We start from the raw sequence: 16,312 nt of genomic DNA, 5'->3' as shown, positions 1-16,312 counted from the left end.
TTTTAAGAGAGATACAGAGGCTGGGACAGATGGAGAAACTGTTAGCGCAAAGCCTGGACATGGAATGTTCTTTCTTTTTGGCTCTGGTATTTCCCCAAGCCCTGTTGCAGTTGCTGAGATGCGGGAGGGGTAGACGTGGTCCGTGTGTGTTGCATTCCACCTTTGCTGTCGAGGGTAGGTTTCCCCCTGTATTCTATTCCCGAAGGACAGGGCTGGGCCAGCCCCACGTGTGTCCTGAGGCCAGCCCGGGCCCAGGATGGGAGTGTCCCCCGGGGGTGCGTTGACGGGAGGAGCAGATCCTGCCCTTCTGAGTGAGGGGTCTTACCCCCGAGCGGCTCCCTTGACAGTCAGCTCTGGTGACTTGGTGCCACTTGAGCATTTGATGGGATCACAGATGGTTTTTATGGGGGCGAAGGTTCTGCCACCAACAAGCATTGCCCCACCGAGGATGTCTTCAAGCCGATTTTCCAGCCAAGGTTAATAACGGCCTTTGAAGCATAGTGCTTGCATGGTGAGAACCAGGCAGTGGCCTGATCAGACCATGAAATGTATTTGAAAATCAAGTTTTGAATAAAATTAGCATCTCAAGCCCCTGCAGGTGGCAGCTTTTAGGAACTTTGATGTGAAGAGCTATAAACAGAAATAGTGGGTTTTTTTTTTTTTAAAGATTACATTAATTAGACAGCTAAAATACAAAGATGTTTAATTAAAAAGGTTGCTTGATTTTCAGATACATCCCTGTATTTCAAACAAGCAGGCATTTCTGGATTCTCTTTGTCTTAAAACTTTCCCGTTTCCTAGTTTTGAAGAACGTATTCATTAAGCAAGCGTAGAGACGGGTTCCTTGACCAGCATCAGATATCCGTGGTGGACCAGTAAGCCGGGTTGGAAGTGGGTAGTTTGTATTCGCTCTTGCAGCAAATATTTACTAAGTGTCAGTGACTTGCCGAGCACTGTTTTTGGCCCTGGGGTTACAGCCAGGAATGAGACAAAGTCCCTGCCTTCGGGGGACTTATGGAATCATGAGAGATACAGTCAAACAAGGAACTATCCTCTCCTATTAGTGATGAGTGCCCGTAGGAAAAATAAAGTGCCGCAAGGGTTTAGTGCCTGGAGGGAGGGTAAGAGAGGGTGTGTTATATTTAATAGAGGGGCAAGGGAAGGGTCCTCTGGGGAGGTGATGTCTGAGCAGAGACCTAGGTGAGGGGAGGGAGGGAGTGAGCCTGAGGTGTGGGGAACAGTGTTTCAGGCAGGCGGAACAGCGTGTGTGGGTGCCCGGCGCAGGAATGAGCATGGTGCCTCACAGGACTGGCAGGAGCACCTGCTGGTAAGAGGGAGTGAGGGAGCAGATGGGGTTGGAGAGAGGGGCGGGGACCAGGTCTTGCCTGCCTTGTAGGTCATGGCAGAGAATTTGGAGTATACCCGAGGGACCTAAGAAGGTTCTGGAGGGTTTTGAGCATGATGTGAGTGGGTTCTGAGTCTTCTTTCTGTGCGCAGACTTGGTGTGGGGGGCCCGGAGTTGATTCAGGCAGCCGTGGGAGGAGAGGCAGGAGGCCCTGCCCCGGAGGTGTGGACGAGGGCTGTGGTGGTGACAGGGGACTTGGGGGGTGGTTTGGGTCCTTGTTGGGGTGGAATGAGGGGACCTGCTGATGCGATGGGGCTGGGGAGGCGGGGTTGTGAGGAGAAGTAGAAACCCAGGTGGTCCTGAGGTTTGTCCTCACACCTGGCCAACGAGAGTGCCCCCTGCTGAGTGGGGAGGTCGCGGCAGGAGCGCCTGTGCGTGTTTAGCTGTGGGTGCATCACGTGGGGGGTTCTGTTCTGTTCCCCATGAGTAATGGGGGGTTTGCAGCTGCATGTGTTGGCCTGGAGCTTAAGAGAGGGGCCTGGACTGGAAGTATAAATTCAGGAGACAGCCATGTATAGATGGTGTTTAAAAATGTTGAGTGTATTTTATTTACTCCAATATATGGAGACTATTACCATTTAAACAGGTAATCCATAGAGAATTTATTAATGGGATAGATCTATTCTGTTTTTATAGTAAGCCTTTGAAACATGGTATGTATTTTATATTAATAGCACATCTCATTTTGGACACTAAGATTTCAACGGTTTAAAAAAGTGAAATGTAATCCTAATAAAGTAGGAAAGTCGTGTTTAACAGAAGAATAATCCTGTGATCTGTTTTTCATTCCCGATAGTACTGACACCCAAAGCATGGGGCTGTCACATGGAGCAATTCCAGAATTCCCTATAGAGACCAACTGGGTGTCTTAACAATTCAATTCAGGTCTGACCCCAACTACCCAGAGGTAGGGTAGAGCCTACAGGTTCGGGGCTCAGGCCCACAAGACAGCTCCCACTTCAGACGCCAGCCGCAAGTAGGAGGTCCCTGGCTTACCCCCACTTTTGCCCCACTTGGCTTCAAATCAGGGGTCCCCCCCACCCCTTGTCAGGTTTAATAATGTGCTGTAATGGCTCATGGAACTTAGGCAAACACTCCAGTTTATTCTAAAGGATACAAATGAACAGCCCATTGGCAAGATCTGAAAGGGTCTCACTCCATGGGGTTGGGGTGTGTCCCAGCACGTGGATGCGTTCACCTACCTCTCTGAACCTTGAACCCCATTATTTAGGATTTTTGTGGAGGTTCGTTATGTAGGCATGATCGATTAAATCATTGGCCATTGGTGTTTGGGTTCCATCTCCAGCCCCTTTCCCAGTATTTGTGTGTCTGGGGGTGGTCATGGGTTTGAAACTTCTAACCCTCTGGTTGCATGGTTGGTTCCTATAGCAACGAGCCCCCTCCAAGGACTGCTTCATTAGCATAAACTCAGGTTGGAGGGAGGGGCTTGTTTCAAATAATAAATGACCTGTCACTCAGGAAATTCCGAGGGCTTAGAAGCTCTATGCTGGGATCCGGGGGTGAAGACCACATATATCTGTATTGTATCACAACATCACCAGTATTGTACATCGCTTTGGTTCGGATGTGGCATTTAGAGCCTTCAGGGAGTGGGTGCGATCCCCTAGGGACCTAGGTGCTGAGGAGGACAGAGCCCCTGGACCCCAGGATTGTGCATGTAGAGCCTGGGTAGAGACAGAGCCAGGGGACTTGTGTGGGAAGCCGAGGGACGGAGGTGTCCAGAGGAAGGGGTGCTGCCCGGAAGTCTGTCACACGAGAACTGTGGCATCGCAGGGACCTACGGGGCCAGCAGGCCAGGGAACAAGTCTGCTTGGAGCGGGTCGATGGGGCGAGATGTGCAGCCAATGCAGATACATAGCCCTTTGAAGGAGTTTTGCTGACAAGGGTACGGGGGGATGGGATTTGGTCTGGGGAGAGGGAAGACCTTTGGTGGCAGTGGTTATTTTTAGGTGAGATGAGAGAGGGTGGAGTATGTATTTATGTGCTTACAGGAATTATCCAGCCCGGTGGAGACTCTGATGGCGTGTGTAAGGGGGTGGGCTCGGTCCTGCCGTGAGGTCTGTGACCTGGCAGGTGGTGGGGCCCTGTGCAGGGAGCGGCGTGGGTACAGGTAAGTTGGCCAGTTGGCACAGAGCCTCAGTTTCCCTAGCAGTAAAGAGGAGGGAAATACCTATCGAACGAAGTTCCCATGAGGATTAAACCAAGTGAGGGAAGTGAAAGTGCTTAGTAAGGGACAGTGAAACGCATTCAGGCTTCATTGTCAATGCAAAGGAGTATTTTCTAGAATGCAGCCTTCTGCTGGGGAGGGATGCTTGCAGCAGTGCCGTTCTGGGTGAAACATTCAGGTTAGGGCTTGTGAATGCAAAACCTTCCCGTGGTGTGATGCCATGACACGCGAATGCTTTGTCTCTCTTTCAGAAACGGCTACAAGTTTCTCTACTGTTCTGCGCGGGCCATCGGGATGGCGGACATGACGAGGGGCTACCTGCACTGGGTCAACGAGAGGGGCACGGTGCTGCCTCAGGGGCCCCTGCTGCTGAGCCCAAGCAGTCTCTTTTCGGCCTTGCACAGGTATGGCCACTGGAGCTGTGGGCCAGTCCAGGCCCCCCTCCTCTTCCCGGGAAGTGTTGGTGAGAGGAGTCTGTCCACTGCTCTGCTGCAACCCCTATTCCTGCCCCACCGTGGGCACCGGAAAGTTCACCCTAAAAAGCAGGTCTGGCTCCATCACCCCGGCCACACCATTCATTAGCTCATCCTGGCTCCCAGGATCAAGTCCGGATTCACTAGCTCGGCTCACGTGACTCTTCCTGACTTCCCCCTGCCCTTCTTTGCAGTTTTTGAAACTCAGTCACACTGACCTGTCCTCGTTTTTCCAGAACAGTGTTCTCTGCTTCAAGCCTGTGCACCTGCTATTCTCCCTTTGAGGGCGGCTGCCCCTGCTGGTGTGGCCGGGCTGAGTCCTAATGACTCTGAGAATCAACTTGCTTTCCATCTAATCAGGGAGCTGGGCTGGGTCAAGCGGCCCCTCCACCCGCCACCACCACTTACCTGGCCCTTGTCTCCCAGGAAAGTTGTCCTTTCTGGGAGTTCTGGTCACGTGTTTTGTCGTTGTTGTTTTTAAAGATTTCATTTATTTATTTGAGAGAGTGATAGCAGGAGTGGAGGGGAGAGGGAGACGGAGAAGCAGACTCCCTGCTGAGCAGGGAACCCGACAGAGGGCTCGATTCCAGGACCTCGAGATCACGACCTGACCCGAAGGCAGACACTTCACCGACTGAGCCCCCCAGGTTCCCCCGTGGTTTGGTTTACTGGTCCTCTGCTATCACTGGCCGATGTCCGCTTCCCCTCCTCCTTTCACCATCACAGCCACATCCAGAGAAGTCACGCCAAACTTAGTCTGGACGCCTGGGGTGGGAGAGGAGAAGACGGGGCTTCTCTGCACCTTGAGACCCAGGGCAGTTTTTCAGGCTGCTCTCAAAGCATCATCTAGTGTGGTTATAACAGGGTGTTGGTTCTGCCAAAGGCTGGTTCCTAAGTATCATGCAATTCTGTCTTTAAGACCCAGCGAGAGGCTCTGGCAGGATTCTGCCTCAGTTTGAGGACCAGCTTAGCTGCTTGCTGCCGCTCACTGTGCAGACAACAAAAAAATCCAGATGAGCCCAAAGCGCCATGTTGTTTCCTCCTGGGTATTTTTCTTCAGCTCTGCGGATACCTTTTCCGTCGCAGCTTTGTTTTGTGTGATTTATAATTTTTTTCTTGTAGTAAAAGATCTCACACTGAAACTTGCACATTCTGGGGAGGAAATTCAGGCAAACCTCTGGATGCCATAGTGTTTTTTAAGTTTTGAGAGCTGGCCTCCCAATCCAGACGTTAATGAAATGGGGTCCCTGACATATGTCGACAGTTTGTAGCAAGCTACTCATTATCACGTATCAAGTACTGAGGATTTGCAGGGTGAGACAAAACGTAGACATTATTACTTTGATCTCCTACCACTAAATACACGTTTAAGGCGAGCTTTTTCACTTTTTTCTCATTGAAATACCACTCTCCAAGATCTATCAGAAGTGACCGATCTTGGACAGTGAGGAATTATTAAACCAAACAAGGACGCCTCCCAGTGTGTGTTCCCTCTCAGCAGCTGGAGGGGCTCCTGACAGCCTTGGCCAACAGCCTGGTCCTTCCAGCACCACATTCTAGCCGGAGCCGTCTGTGTGTCAGCTGTCGTCCTGCAGAGCTTCTAGAATTGACGGGCACGTCTGCCACGAGCCAGAATGACCTTCCCTAGCAAGACGCTCTCACTGGGGGCACTTCTGAGGATACTGCCTGGGTCTCGCCTGGAGTGAAGGCGAATGAACCCAGTGGGCGGAGCACAGTCGGCAGGTGGGGACGGGGAGCCCCAGGCTCCGATGCTGCCTGGCGACTGGCTGGTGGTGTGACGAGCTGGAGCGTCTGTCTGCTGAGTCTGCGTCCTCAGCTGCCGAATGCGAGGCCTGGGTTAGATGATCTCAGGTGTCCCCCTTCAGCCCGAAATGCTATGGTTCTAGGAAACATGTCTGAGAGAAGTTGAGGCCATCTGTTTCCCACACCTCACCTTTTGGCTCAGGAGCTTCTCCTTTTAAAGTGGACGCTGGCTTTGAGTCTTCGTTCCCTGCCCTCTTCTGCTGTGGAGGCAGGGCTCTTCAGATCGTGGTGACAAAGCCCCTGTGGTGTGGCGCCCGTTCCTAATACGTGTGGCTCGGTCTTGTGGCAGTTGGGGGGGGCGTCTCACTGATGACAGGCAGCTTGCCTCTGCCAAGTCCCAGCACTGGGTATTCTGGCAGGTGTGCAGTTCTGGAGTTTGGCAACAACAGAGGCTGGCCTCTAGCTCTGGGAAGGAGGACGCCGTTTCACCAGGACCCACGTTCTCCCTTTGGGGTTTTCCGAGCTGCTCTGAGACTCGGATCAATGATGCTTCGTTGTTTGCTGGAGTAGAATTACCTCAAGGGTGAGTCAGGACAGGGAATGTTTGTACATGCAGGTCACCGAAGACCTAGGCTGTGCCAAGGGGCCGATCTGGCAGAGGTCCTCACTGCTCCCTCCTGGCGTACCTCACTGCCCGCGGGGAGCCCAGCCCTGGCGGCATGGGGCCGTGGGGTGCTTCCTCACTGGCACTGCTTTCCTGGTGTCTGTGCACGCAGACACCCTCCTCCCCACCTGCCACACTCACACACTCGTGCCCAGGGCGTGTGCTTGAGCGTGTGTGTGTGTTTGAGAGAGAGAGATTGAAATAGAAGCAGGAAGCTGAATTTGGATGCTTTCCCCTGAATGGACTGAAGTTTGAGACTCATAATCATACCCATGCGTCCTGAGATACAGAACGTAAAACCCTTCTGGTTAAGTTTAGCGAAGGTTCTGGAGGCCACGGAAGTTAGTGCAGAGCCAGGACCAGCCCTGGTGTCTTATGACACTGAGGCTGATAGTCTACCACCACCACCACCACCACCATCATCATCTGAATTATACTTTGAGTTTGTAAAATACATGCGAGGTATAAATGATAATCAAATAGTGAACACCAGGGTACCCACCATCCAGTTAAAGCAAAAGGTCAGATCGTTCCATTTGAAGCCCTGGTCCCTCCCATCCCTCCCCACTGAGTAGTGACGGTAGCCACTCTCCCTGAATCTTGGGTTAATCTTTCCCTGCTCTTCGGGACAGTTCTATCGCATATATCTGAGATCCTGACCAACATGCTTAATTGTGCACCTGTGTGGACGATAGGTGAACGTCTCCCATGTCCTTCTGCAGCTTGCTTTTCTTGCTCAACATTATGTTCCCATGACTGTTGAGCAGAACTGACTCGTTGCTCTTACTTCCGTGTGGTCTCCTGTTGTAGGATGACTGCAGCTTATCCACCCTACTACTGATGGATACTTGGGTCGTTTCCAGTGTTTTACCATTAAAAGCAGTGTTTCTTGTGTTTCTTGTGTGTCTGCATGGGCACGAGTTGCTCCAAGGTACACACGTAGGCTCGTCATTGCTGGCCATAGAGGACACACATATTCAGCATTGTTAGGTCATTCTGAACCGTTTTCCAAAGTCGTTGAACCAATTTAGGCTCCAACAGTGGCATACAAGCGCTCCCCTTGCTCTGCTCTCTTGACAGCACGTCGTCAGCCNACGCCGGGATCACGCCCTGAGCCGAAGGCAGACGCTTAACCGCTGTGCCACCCAGGCGCCCCAGCCATTTATATTTTTGCTAGTCTGGTGGGTGTGAAATGCCTCTCTTCGTACGTTTTTGGGCCATTTGGGCTTCATCTTCTGTGGAGTGCCTGCTCAAGTGTTTTCCCAATTTTCTTTTTGATTTGTGCGCGTGATGGATTCTATATCCATAGCCTTTCTTATGAGCGTTGCAAAGAGCCTTCCCCAGTTTATGGTTTGTGATGAACATAAATTCTTCATTTCATGTGCTTGAACATATCATTTCCTCTGTAGTTCATGCGATTTGTGTATTAAAAAGGGCTTCCCTGGCTGTGGGCATGAAATGAGGCTCCTCTATTTTATCCGAAGGTGCTGCCTTTCACGTTTGGTGTGTGATCCACTAGGAACTGATTGTTGCCTGTCGAGTGCAGGAGGCCCTTTTCCTTCTTTCTTTTGTTTCCCTTCTAGGGATGTTCAGTTGTCCCAGCATCATTTACTGAAACGATGGCCCATTTCCTCCTGCTTTGAGTTGTCATTGTGCTCATAAATCGAGTGTCCATAAATGTGTGACTTGGTTTCTGGCCTTTGCTGTTCTGTGTATTTTTGACGATCAAGTTTTATAAAAACACACAGACAAAATCGTGTCGAGAGGTTGAAATTGCAGTGAACCTGTACATCAGTTTAAGGAGAGTCAGTATCTCCTTGTAATTTTGAGTCTTCTAGTTCACTTGTACTTTTTCATTTAGGTCTTCCCTAATATAGTTCAATAAAGTTTATAATTTTATCCATAAAAGTCTGGCAATCTTCTATTAGGCTTATTCCTAGACATTTAAAATGTTTGATTTCTATTTACAGAATTACATTTTTACCTGTTTGTTTCTTCTGATGCATGAAAGTGCAATTGATTTTTATACATTAGTTTTTTTGTATACTGATTTTATAGCCAACAATCTTATTGATCTCTTATTAATGATGATAATTCATCTGCAGATTCTCTTTTTTTTAATTTTTTTTTTTTTTGTGAGTAGTGACAGTTTCCTTTCTTTCCTTTCCAATCCTCGTAACTATGTTTTCCTTCCGTCACCGTGCCCGCGAGGACCTGCCGCGCAGTGTTGGGTTGAAATGGTGGTAGTGCCACCTGTTTTTTCACCGTTAACGGGACGTTTGCCGTGGGTTTGGAGTATTCCCTGCTATTCCAGGTTTAAGATTTTTCATCTTGCTTGGGCTCTGAATTGTATCAAACGCCCTGTCTGTGTCTATGAATATGGTATGTTTTCTCCTCCTTTAATCTATTAATGCGTAGACTATATTCATTAGTTTACAGATTGAACTACTCTTGCATTCCTGGAATAAAATTTTTGTGCTTTGCTGCTGTCAGTTTGCATATGCATATTTATTTAGGATGTTTGCCCTGACATTCATGAAGGAGATTGGCCCACACTTTGCTCATGCTTTTCTTCTTTTCAGTTTTGTTTTTGAGGCTATGTTAGCCTCATAAAACGAGTTTGGAAATGTTCTCTCTTCTGCATCTGGAATTCTTTGTTCCTTGGATGACTGGTGGAGGTCTTTAGTAAAATCACTTGTCCTTAGCATTTTGTTTGTGGGGAGACTTGAAAGTACGGATTCACCCTCTGTGAATTTAAAAATAGTTTGATGCTAATGAAGCTTCTCATCTCAAGCTGATCCATTATTTATTTATTTGTTTTAACAGAGAAGTGATTGAGAAGAAGCCGGAGAAGTTTAAAGTCCAGTGTTTGACCGACATCAAAAACCTGTTTTTTCCAAATACAGAACCTTTTTATGCTGCTTTTGGAAACCGACCGGCTGTAAGTACTAGATCGGGTAGATAAGAGCTCTTGAAATTACCGCCTTCTCTGATAGGTGTCCTCTGAGAGGTGGGTCTTGACTCCGTGGGGAGCCAGCTTCCCATCCCGCTAGAAATAGCTGTAAGGAGATTGTCTAATTATCTCATGACCTCTAGTTTTCTTTAAAGATTGGCTAGTGGGTTTCAGTCTGAAGCTTGAAATGTGGGACTAGAAACTTCAAATTCCAAACCACTTGCTAATTTAGTAGAACAAGTACCTAGAATAGGATTAGACCCTTTCTACCGGAAGGGAACCACAAGGCCAGGCCTTAACAGCATGGGGAAATTTGGCATCGCAAGTTTTCAGAGCATTATTGCATGTGGTAAAAGTGGCGCTTTGAGGTTTTATGTGTCCTGCCCAAATTCGCAGGAGAGTTTAGCATTCTGGATAACATAGTTGGATACTAACTTCCCAGTAAGAGAATTCCCCTTTTGAAACTCATGCCTGAGAAAATGGGTCAGAGAATAGCCTTAAGGGACGTAAGAATTGCAGGGGGATGTGGTAGGTTGCTTACTCATTAGCTCAGCTCTTGAACGAATGAGCGCACAGTGGCCCCGAGAGGGAAACTGATTTAATAATTTCACGTCCAGAGATACTTTCTTCTCTACACTACTTGGAAATAGAGTTCTGGTTAGTGAAAATTTTATAAATCTGCATCAAATCTGAAATATCCCATATTTGTGTTTATAATGCTCTTTTTTCCCCCCTAATTTATATTTTCCCAAACACAGGATGTGTATTCGTATAAGCAAGTAGGAGTGTCTTTGAACAGAATATTTACTGTCAATCCCAAAGGAGAACTTGTGCAGGAACACGCAAAGACCAACATCTCCTCGTGAGTATCGTGCACATTCTGTGGGACGGCTGTGACCTTACATGGTTAGAGTCTTGGTCTTGGAATATGATGGTTTATGGTTTACACTCTGCCTTTTTGTCCTTTGTTGCCTTTATTTCCATCTTTAATTCCTGCAAAGGAAATATAGTTTAACTCTTGGTATTTTGTCCAAAACTTAATTTTTGGACAATCTGCATTAAATCAGGCCCCCTCTGGGTCAACAGTTTAAACTGGTGGTTAGGGTCTGCTCCTGAGTGGAATTGAACACATTTCAAAACCAGTGGTTTAGATTTGCCAAGTGAGGACTGAAAGTCTAGCGTGCAAATTGGAAATGTAACCAAATTGAAATAATCATGTGAAGCTGTATTTACGGACGAGAAACTTGTGTGTGTCTTCACACACTGACCTGCGGCGCCGCTCTCACCAGAAGTCGTAAGAATTCTTCTCGTGCTTGTGGTGGAAGCCGAGTCGCCCTGGGGCAGGGGGCTGAGCCGGGCTCCTGTCTGAAAGGAGGCAGCCTGGCTGGCTGTGGAGTCTCCCTGGACTTCGGTGTGCTTCTGTCCGGGTTCCTAACTTGGGAGGGTGGAGAACGTTTCCTCAGGCCTTGGGTTGGTGAGCGTTGCCCACCGGGTGGCACCAGGCACACGGCTGTCCCCCTGCCGTGCCTGATTAAGAGGCTGCGCCGTCTGGCCCCGAGTGACCCTGGGGGGACTGCAGGAGCCCGCCTCACGGGCAGGAGTTGAACTGGGGGTTTGGTTCCAGCGGCTCCGCAGGCACCCCTAGTGGTTTTAGGCAGATGAGAGGTTTAGGTTCCTCCTAGAGCACATTGTCACTTCCGAGATGATCCTTATGCCCGTTCAAGCTTGCTTTAGCCTAAATGGGGGGCAGTTGTAGGCGGGAGGGAGTGCTGGGGCCTGCGTGTTCCTAAGCAGTTCTCAAGATACGCGGGGGGAGAGGAGGATGGAGCCAAGAGCCTCCTCCGTCCTTCCGAAGCCAGGGCAGCGCCGGGCACAGCAGGCACAGAATGAGGTTTACCCCGGCCACGTTCGGAGTGGCCCCGCAGCATCGGGTGCCCCTGTCTCCCATGTGAAAGGGTCCCCTGGGCTGGAGAAGGTCTAAGAGATCTCCTTTTAGGTTCAGAAAGCACCCGAACTGATGAGACACTGCCCCGAAATGGCAGCAGCCCCGCGGCAGGTCTGTCACAAGGGACGTGGCAGGAGGGGTCCCAGCCCCCTTGAGGGTTTACCCTGGAGGCCTGTGGGCTTATCCCATCTGCTGAGACTCTGGGGTTCAGGCGCCTTGGCCTGGGCTGGATCTCCGTGTGGGAGGAACTTGGCGCCTTGTCATCTCGTGCCACGCCAGGACACGAGGCCCCTCCTGGGGGGCAGTGCCCCTCCGTCCCCCGGGGAGCACATGCTGTGTCTGGCGCCAAACTTGGGACGGTCATTTCAGATCCAGGACACTGTGTCTGAGAAATCAGATGGATAGCGGCCTGCGGGGACGGGGGGTGTCAGCGCTCACTGCCGTGGTTTGTGACCGTCTGTGTGGGAACTCTGTTTGCTCCCAAGGGCCTGTGTGTGAGAGGGATGCAGAGGGGGCCAGGCCAGCACCCAGGGCACGCGGCAGTTTGGATCGGGTGCCTGCCACACACCCTGATGACACGCTCTGAGCGGCTCCCCACCGGGTGGGGTGCCTCCCAGAGCCACAGAACTCAAACAAATAGGTCTTCAAGCCAGGAGGTATTTTAAAAATTTGTTTTAATCCCCAGGAAAGACGTAATTCTTGCTTATTAGGGGAGATTTTCCTCATTCTGTGCAAGCACGATGTTCCTCATAAGCTCTTCAGGGGTCCTTTATTAAATACACACTCTCATCCTTAGTTAATAAGGTATTTGGTGCCTCAGAACATGCTAATTCCTGGAGTTTGTTTCGAAAGCGCTTTTTGGTTTTTAGCAAATTGGAACTGGAGAGGGACCCCATGACTGTCAGGGGGCCTCTGGGGACGTGTGGAGAGGCCTGGGCTTGTCAGAATTTCTGGTTGGAGGCGCCCGGAGGTCTGAAAATGCATGTTCAATACAGCAACTTTCTTTTTGTAGTATGGGCCAAAGAGACAAAGATGCGACGTCTTCTTGGGAATACGCAGAAAATGGAGGGAGAGAATATTGCGGGGAACGTTGAGAAACACTCGTCTAGTCCAACCCCATATTCCATAAAGATGAAGGGCCTGAGGCCCAGAGAGGGCAAGACACTTGCCCAAGGTTACACAGCAACCTTGGTGTGGGAGTGGATCCCAGGTCTCTTGTCCCTCGTGCCAGCTAGGGCTCCTTCCCTGAGGCTAACAATCAGCGAGGGCTAATGTTAATGATGGATGTTGAATAAATTCACTGAGCACCAAATATGCGTTATTTTATTGCCGCATACGTTCTTTTATTTAACTCTCATGTGGACACGGGGGCAGTTTTCTTTTCCTTTCCTTTACAGTTGAGGAGATTGTGGCTTAGAGGGGATGAAGCCGTTTGCCCAAGGTCACTCAGCCAGTAAATGGCAGAGCTGCAGGTCGAGTCTGTGTCTCCTTAGCCAAGGCCCAGGGTCATTTCCTTGCACAGCGGAGCAGTCTCTGGTGCCCCAAACACAACTTTCTCTGTGGTTCTCCGCGCCCCCCCCCCCCGGGCTCGGACAGGAGCTCCAAGGCAGGCAGCTGTCCACTGCCGTGCGGATTTCCTCCCGTCCCCCAACTCGTGCTTGTCCCCCTTCTTCTGTCTTTCCTGCCAAGTCAGATTCCACCCACCTCGCCCGTGGGGCCTTCTCTGACTCCTACTTGCACGCGTGTTGATTTCTTGTTAATTAGGAAGGAATTATTCGAGAACAGCTGCCACCGTGTTAAGCAGGGTAGTCTGTTCCCCGGGGTCGTGGATCTCTCCTCGCTTCCACGGACAGCACAGGGGACCTGGCGGGTGTCCCGCTTGCCTGGGGGTCCCTCTGAGGCAATGACGTTGTCCATTCTCCCTCCAGGTACGTGAGACTCTGCGAAGTGGTTGACCACGTTTTCCCATTGCTGAAGAGAAGCCATTCTTCGGACTTCCCCTGCTCAGACACGTTCAGTAATTTCACCTTCTGGAGAGAGCCGCCGCCACCTTTTGAAAACCAGGATGTTCATTCCGCCTCAGCGTAAACCGTTGCGAGCAACCCGCTGACGTCATGTGAAGGCCGGCACCCCCGATTAAAGGATAGGTTCTGGGAGCCACAGAGCAGGAGCTCAGGAGCCCGATGTGCGGTCATTTGCTTAAGAGCAGAGAAATCTGAGGGGCGTTTCTGTCCCTTCCCCGTGCCCCCGGGGGTTGACATTTCCGAGTGAAACACGAAGGCGAGGCGTCAGGTGCATTCAGAGCGGAAGCCATCCCCGGTGGCGGCTTCAAGCCCGTCGCCACGCTGCCCTGCCCCGCCACTCTCGTGGGTCCTCACCGGTTCCTGGGCAGAGCTGGCCACCAGGGGGGCCCCGCCGGTGACCGTTCCGTTGAGGCACGCCGGACGCGCGGGACTGTGGTAGAGGAGGGGCCCTTTTCCCTCTGTGGCCATGGGTGCCACCTGTTCTGTGTGCGGCGGGAAGGCTGAGGGTCCCGCCACCTGCTCCGCGGGGTCTCTCCCCTCACCGTGCTGGCTCGGCCTGCGGTGTCTTCCTGCAGTATTTGCCGACGGGTCTGATGGTTAGGCCAGAAATAATTTAATTCCTCTGAGTAAAGATAACCTATATAGTTGGCATATTTCCCCCCATTTTTATGGCCAAGGCTGGACTGTTTATGCCTTAATGCATCTGTGGCAGGCATTTTATTTAGAATGTGCTTCGTCCGGCGCTCTCTAACTTCGCAATGCCTTAAATTCAGATTATAGGAGGCATCACTAGGCAGTATTTGGAACGAGCTCGACACTCCGCCAGCTCCCTTCTCCAGCCGGGCGGTGCTCTAAACGTGGATTCGAACAGAGCTCGCGCCACGTGGTGATGGTGTCGATTTCTGTTGGGAGCTCTCGAAAGAAACTAGGTGGTTTTACGAAAATCGCTTCAAGACGTTACGTTCTTTGTAGATGCTCTTATTTCTTACTTTGCTCTGATTGGGTTATTGTTGTGAGCATTTTAGCCCTACTCTTTCTATTACAACTGTCATTGATACATTAAAACGGTAGAGATGTGAGACTATCCAAAGAGCCTTATTCTGTATATCCCACAACACTGACCTTCTTTTGGAGCTTATGGGTAATACTTTTTATTTTCCTTCGCTTTTCCTGCTCGAATTAAGGGCAAGTGGATAAGTAATAATTCGAGTGACATTCTTTAAGTCGGCAGAAGATGATGATTCCTTTACTTGTTTATAAAACTGGCTTCTGGAGAGAACAATTTGAAAAGTGAAAGAATTATTTTGGTAAAAGATTTTGCTTTACTTTTTGAAGTATTATTTTTTTAAAGAGTGTTTTACTCCAATGATTGCAACGCTTTCCTATTTAAATCGCATTGTTAGAGTCAGAACCTGCAAGAGTTGAATGAAATTTTACTCTTTCTGTGAAAGAAAATCCAGAGGTGTTGCCTTCATCGTGGCTGGTGGGCTGTGTCAGCAAGGGCTGCCTTTACCCCGCGGTCCGCCTGGCCCTGCAGAGAAAGGCAAACGCGCGCGTGTTGTGTGTTGTCGATCACAGACTTGCCTAGACTTGGAACGCGCATGCGCAGACTCCCTTTTGGAGGCATTCAAAATAATTAAAAATAGTTCTGCCTTAACTGCTGAGTGTTCATTAGTGACCTTTAGTGGCTATGTTAATTCTGTCGTGAGGGTATTTCGGGGTGAACTTGAAGTGCTGTGAACTAAGCATGAGGTCACGTGCCTGCTGAGGCTGACCTAGTTAGTATGTCCCCTGCACTGGGGAGGATCCGGCTTTGAGGAGGGGTAGTGTGTCCCACGTCGTGGCATCCCGCGTCCCCTTCCTCGGGACAGCCAGCTGCAGTCACTCTCCGTGTGGACGTGGGAGAGCTTGCAACCCTCACTCCTGATTTTGAGGTCCCTTACACACCTCCACACCGCTGCCGTCCGAAACAGAGCATGCCTTCCAGAAGGGACACGCTCGGAAGTGTGTCATGTCCAGAGTGTGACCCCTGGAGGGGCTGTAACATTCACACCTGCCTGGAGGCTTCTGAGAATGAGATTTGTACGTGGCTGTGTGGCTGCCCTCGTGCATCTATCAGCTGGTTTATCCGTATTTACACACCCGTTACCCAGTGACCCTGCGGTCGTGCGCTGGCGTGCTGTGTCGGACCCCACGTTTCACAGTTGCCCTGTGGAAACGAGTCCTTCCGCGTGACGTCATCACATGATCGTCCCATGTGGTGAGGGAAGGTAGACAGACCTGGTACATGGAAAATGATTACACCTTCAAAGGGAAATTCCCCTTTTCGCGTTTAGGTTGAGATCACCACTTTCTATTTTATTTACAATTCTTGATCTGTACTTGTATATGCCGGCGCAATGACCCCAATCACTGTATGCCCCACGGTGTCGTGCTGGCTGCAAAGCTAGAAAACATTGTAATAAAGGAGATGGACAAGCGATTTCTCTGGAAATCAGGTGTGTGAATTTTAAAGTTTTTTGGGAAGTTATTACGTTGCTTTCTAGTGCGTGATACCAAGCATTTTTTATGCTCTACTCAAAAAAAATCCTTAAGACTACGAACCGTTCAATATTTGGAATAAAAGAGCCAGTCTTTCCTGACGCCTTTGGTGCAGTACTGACTCTCCATAAGCACAGGGGAGGGGGGAGGGGGTGGCAAGGGGGGCTGTGTCCCGGCCCGTCCTTCTGGTGGAAATGACTCGAGAGCAGAGTGGGCTCAGGTAAGTGGTACGTGCAGGTTCCTCCAGGGCTTGGCCCACGATCGCTGTGTCACACAAGCAGGCTCTGGTCTGTGTTCTCGAGTGAGATAGTCAGGTGCAGCCACAAGAGGAGACACAGGAGAGGCTCAGGAACCT

The 16,312-nt window shown here is 50.2% G+C and overlaps 1 protein-coding gene across 7 annotated transcripts in view; it reads left to right on the top strand.

Moving 5' to 3' along the window:
- Positions 1–15,910, top strand: part of LPIN1 (lipin 1) — a 70,482-nt gene extending 54,572 nt beyond the window's left edge. For all 7 annotated transcript variants that reach the window (XM_034659888.1, XM_034659887.1, XM_034659886.1 and 4 more), the window contains 4 exons: positions 3,845–3,997; positions 9,321–9,435; positions 10,206–10,309; positions 13,321–15,910. In XM_034659888.1, coding sequence (XP_034515779.1) covers positions 3,845–3,997; positions 9,321–9,435; positions 10,206–10,309; positions 13,321–13,480 — 532 coding nt within the window. In that variant the 3' untranslated portion in view covers positions 13,481–15,910. The remainder of the gene's footprint in view (positions 1–3,844; positions 3,998–9,320; positions 9,436–10,205; positions 10,310–13,320) is intronic.
- Positions 15,911–16,312: the final 402 nt, after the last annotated feature.

The sequence above is a fragment of the Ailuropoda melanoleuca genome, chromosome 4, assembly GCF_002007445.2.
Source record: "Ailuropoda melanoleuca isolate Jingjing chromosome 4, ASM200744v2, whole genome shotgun sequence".
In the NCBI taxonomy this organism is placed as follows: domain Eukaryota; kingdom Metazoa; phylum Chordata; class Mammalia; order Carnivora; family Ursidae; genus Ailuropoda; species Ailuropoda melanoleuca.
Note: the sequence above shows the minus strand (reverse complement) of the source record. Positions and strands in the feature narration are given on the sequence as shown.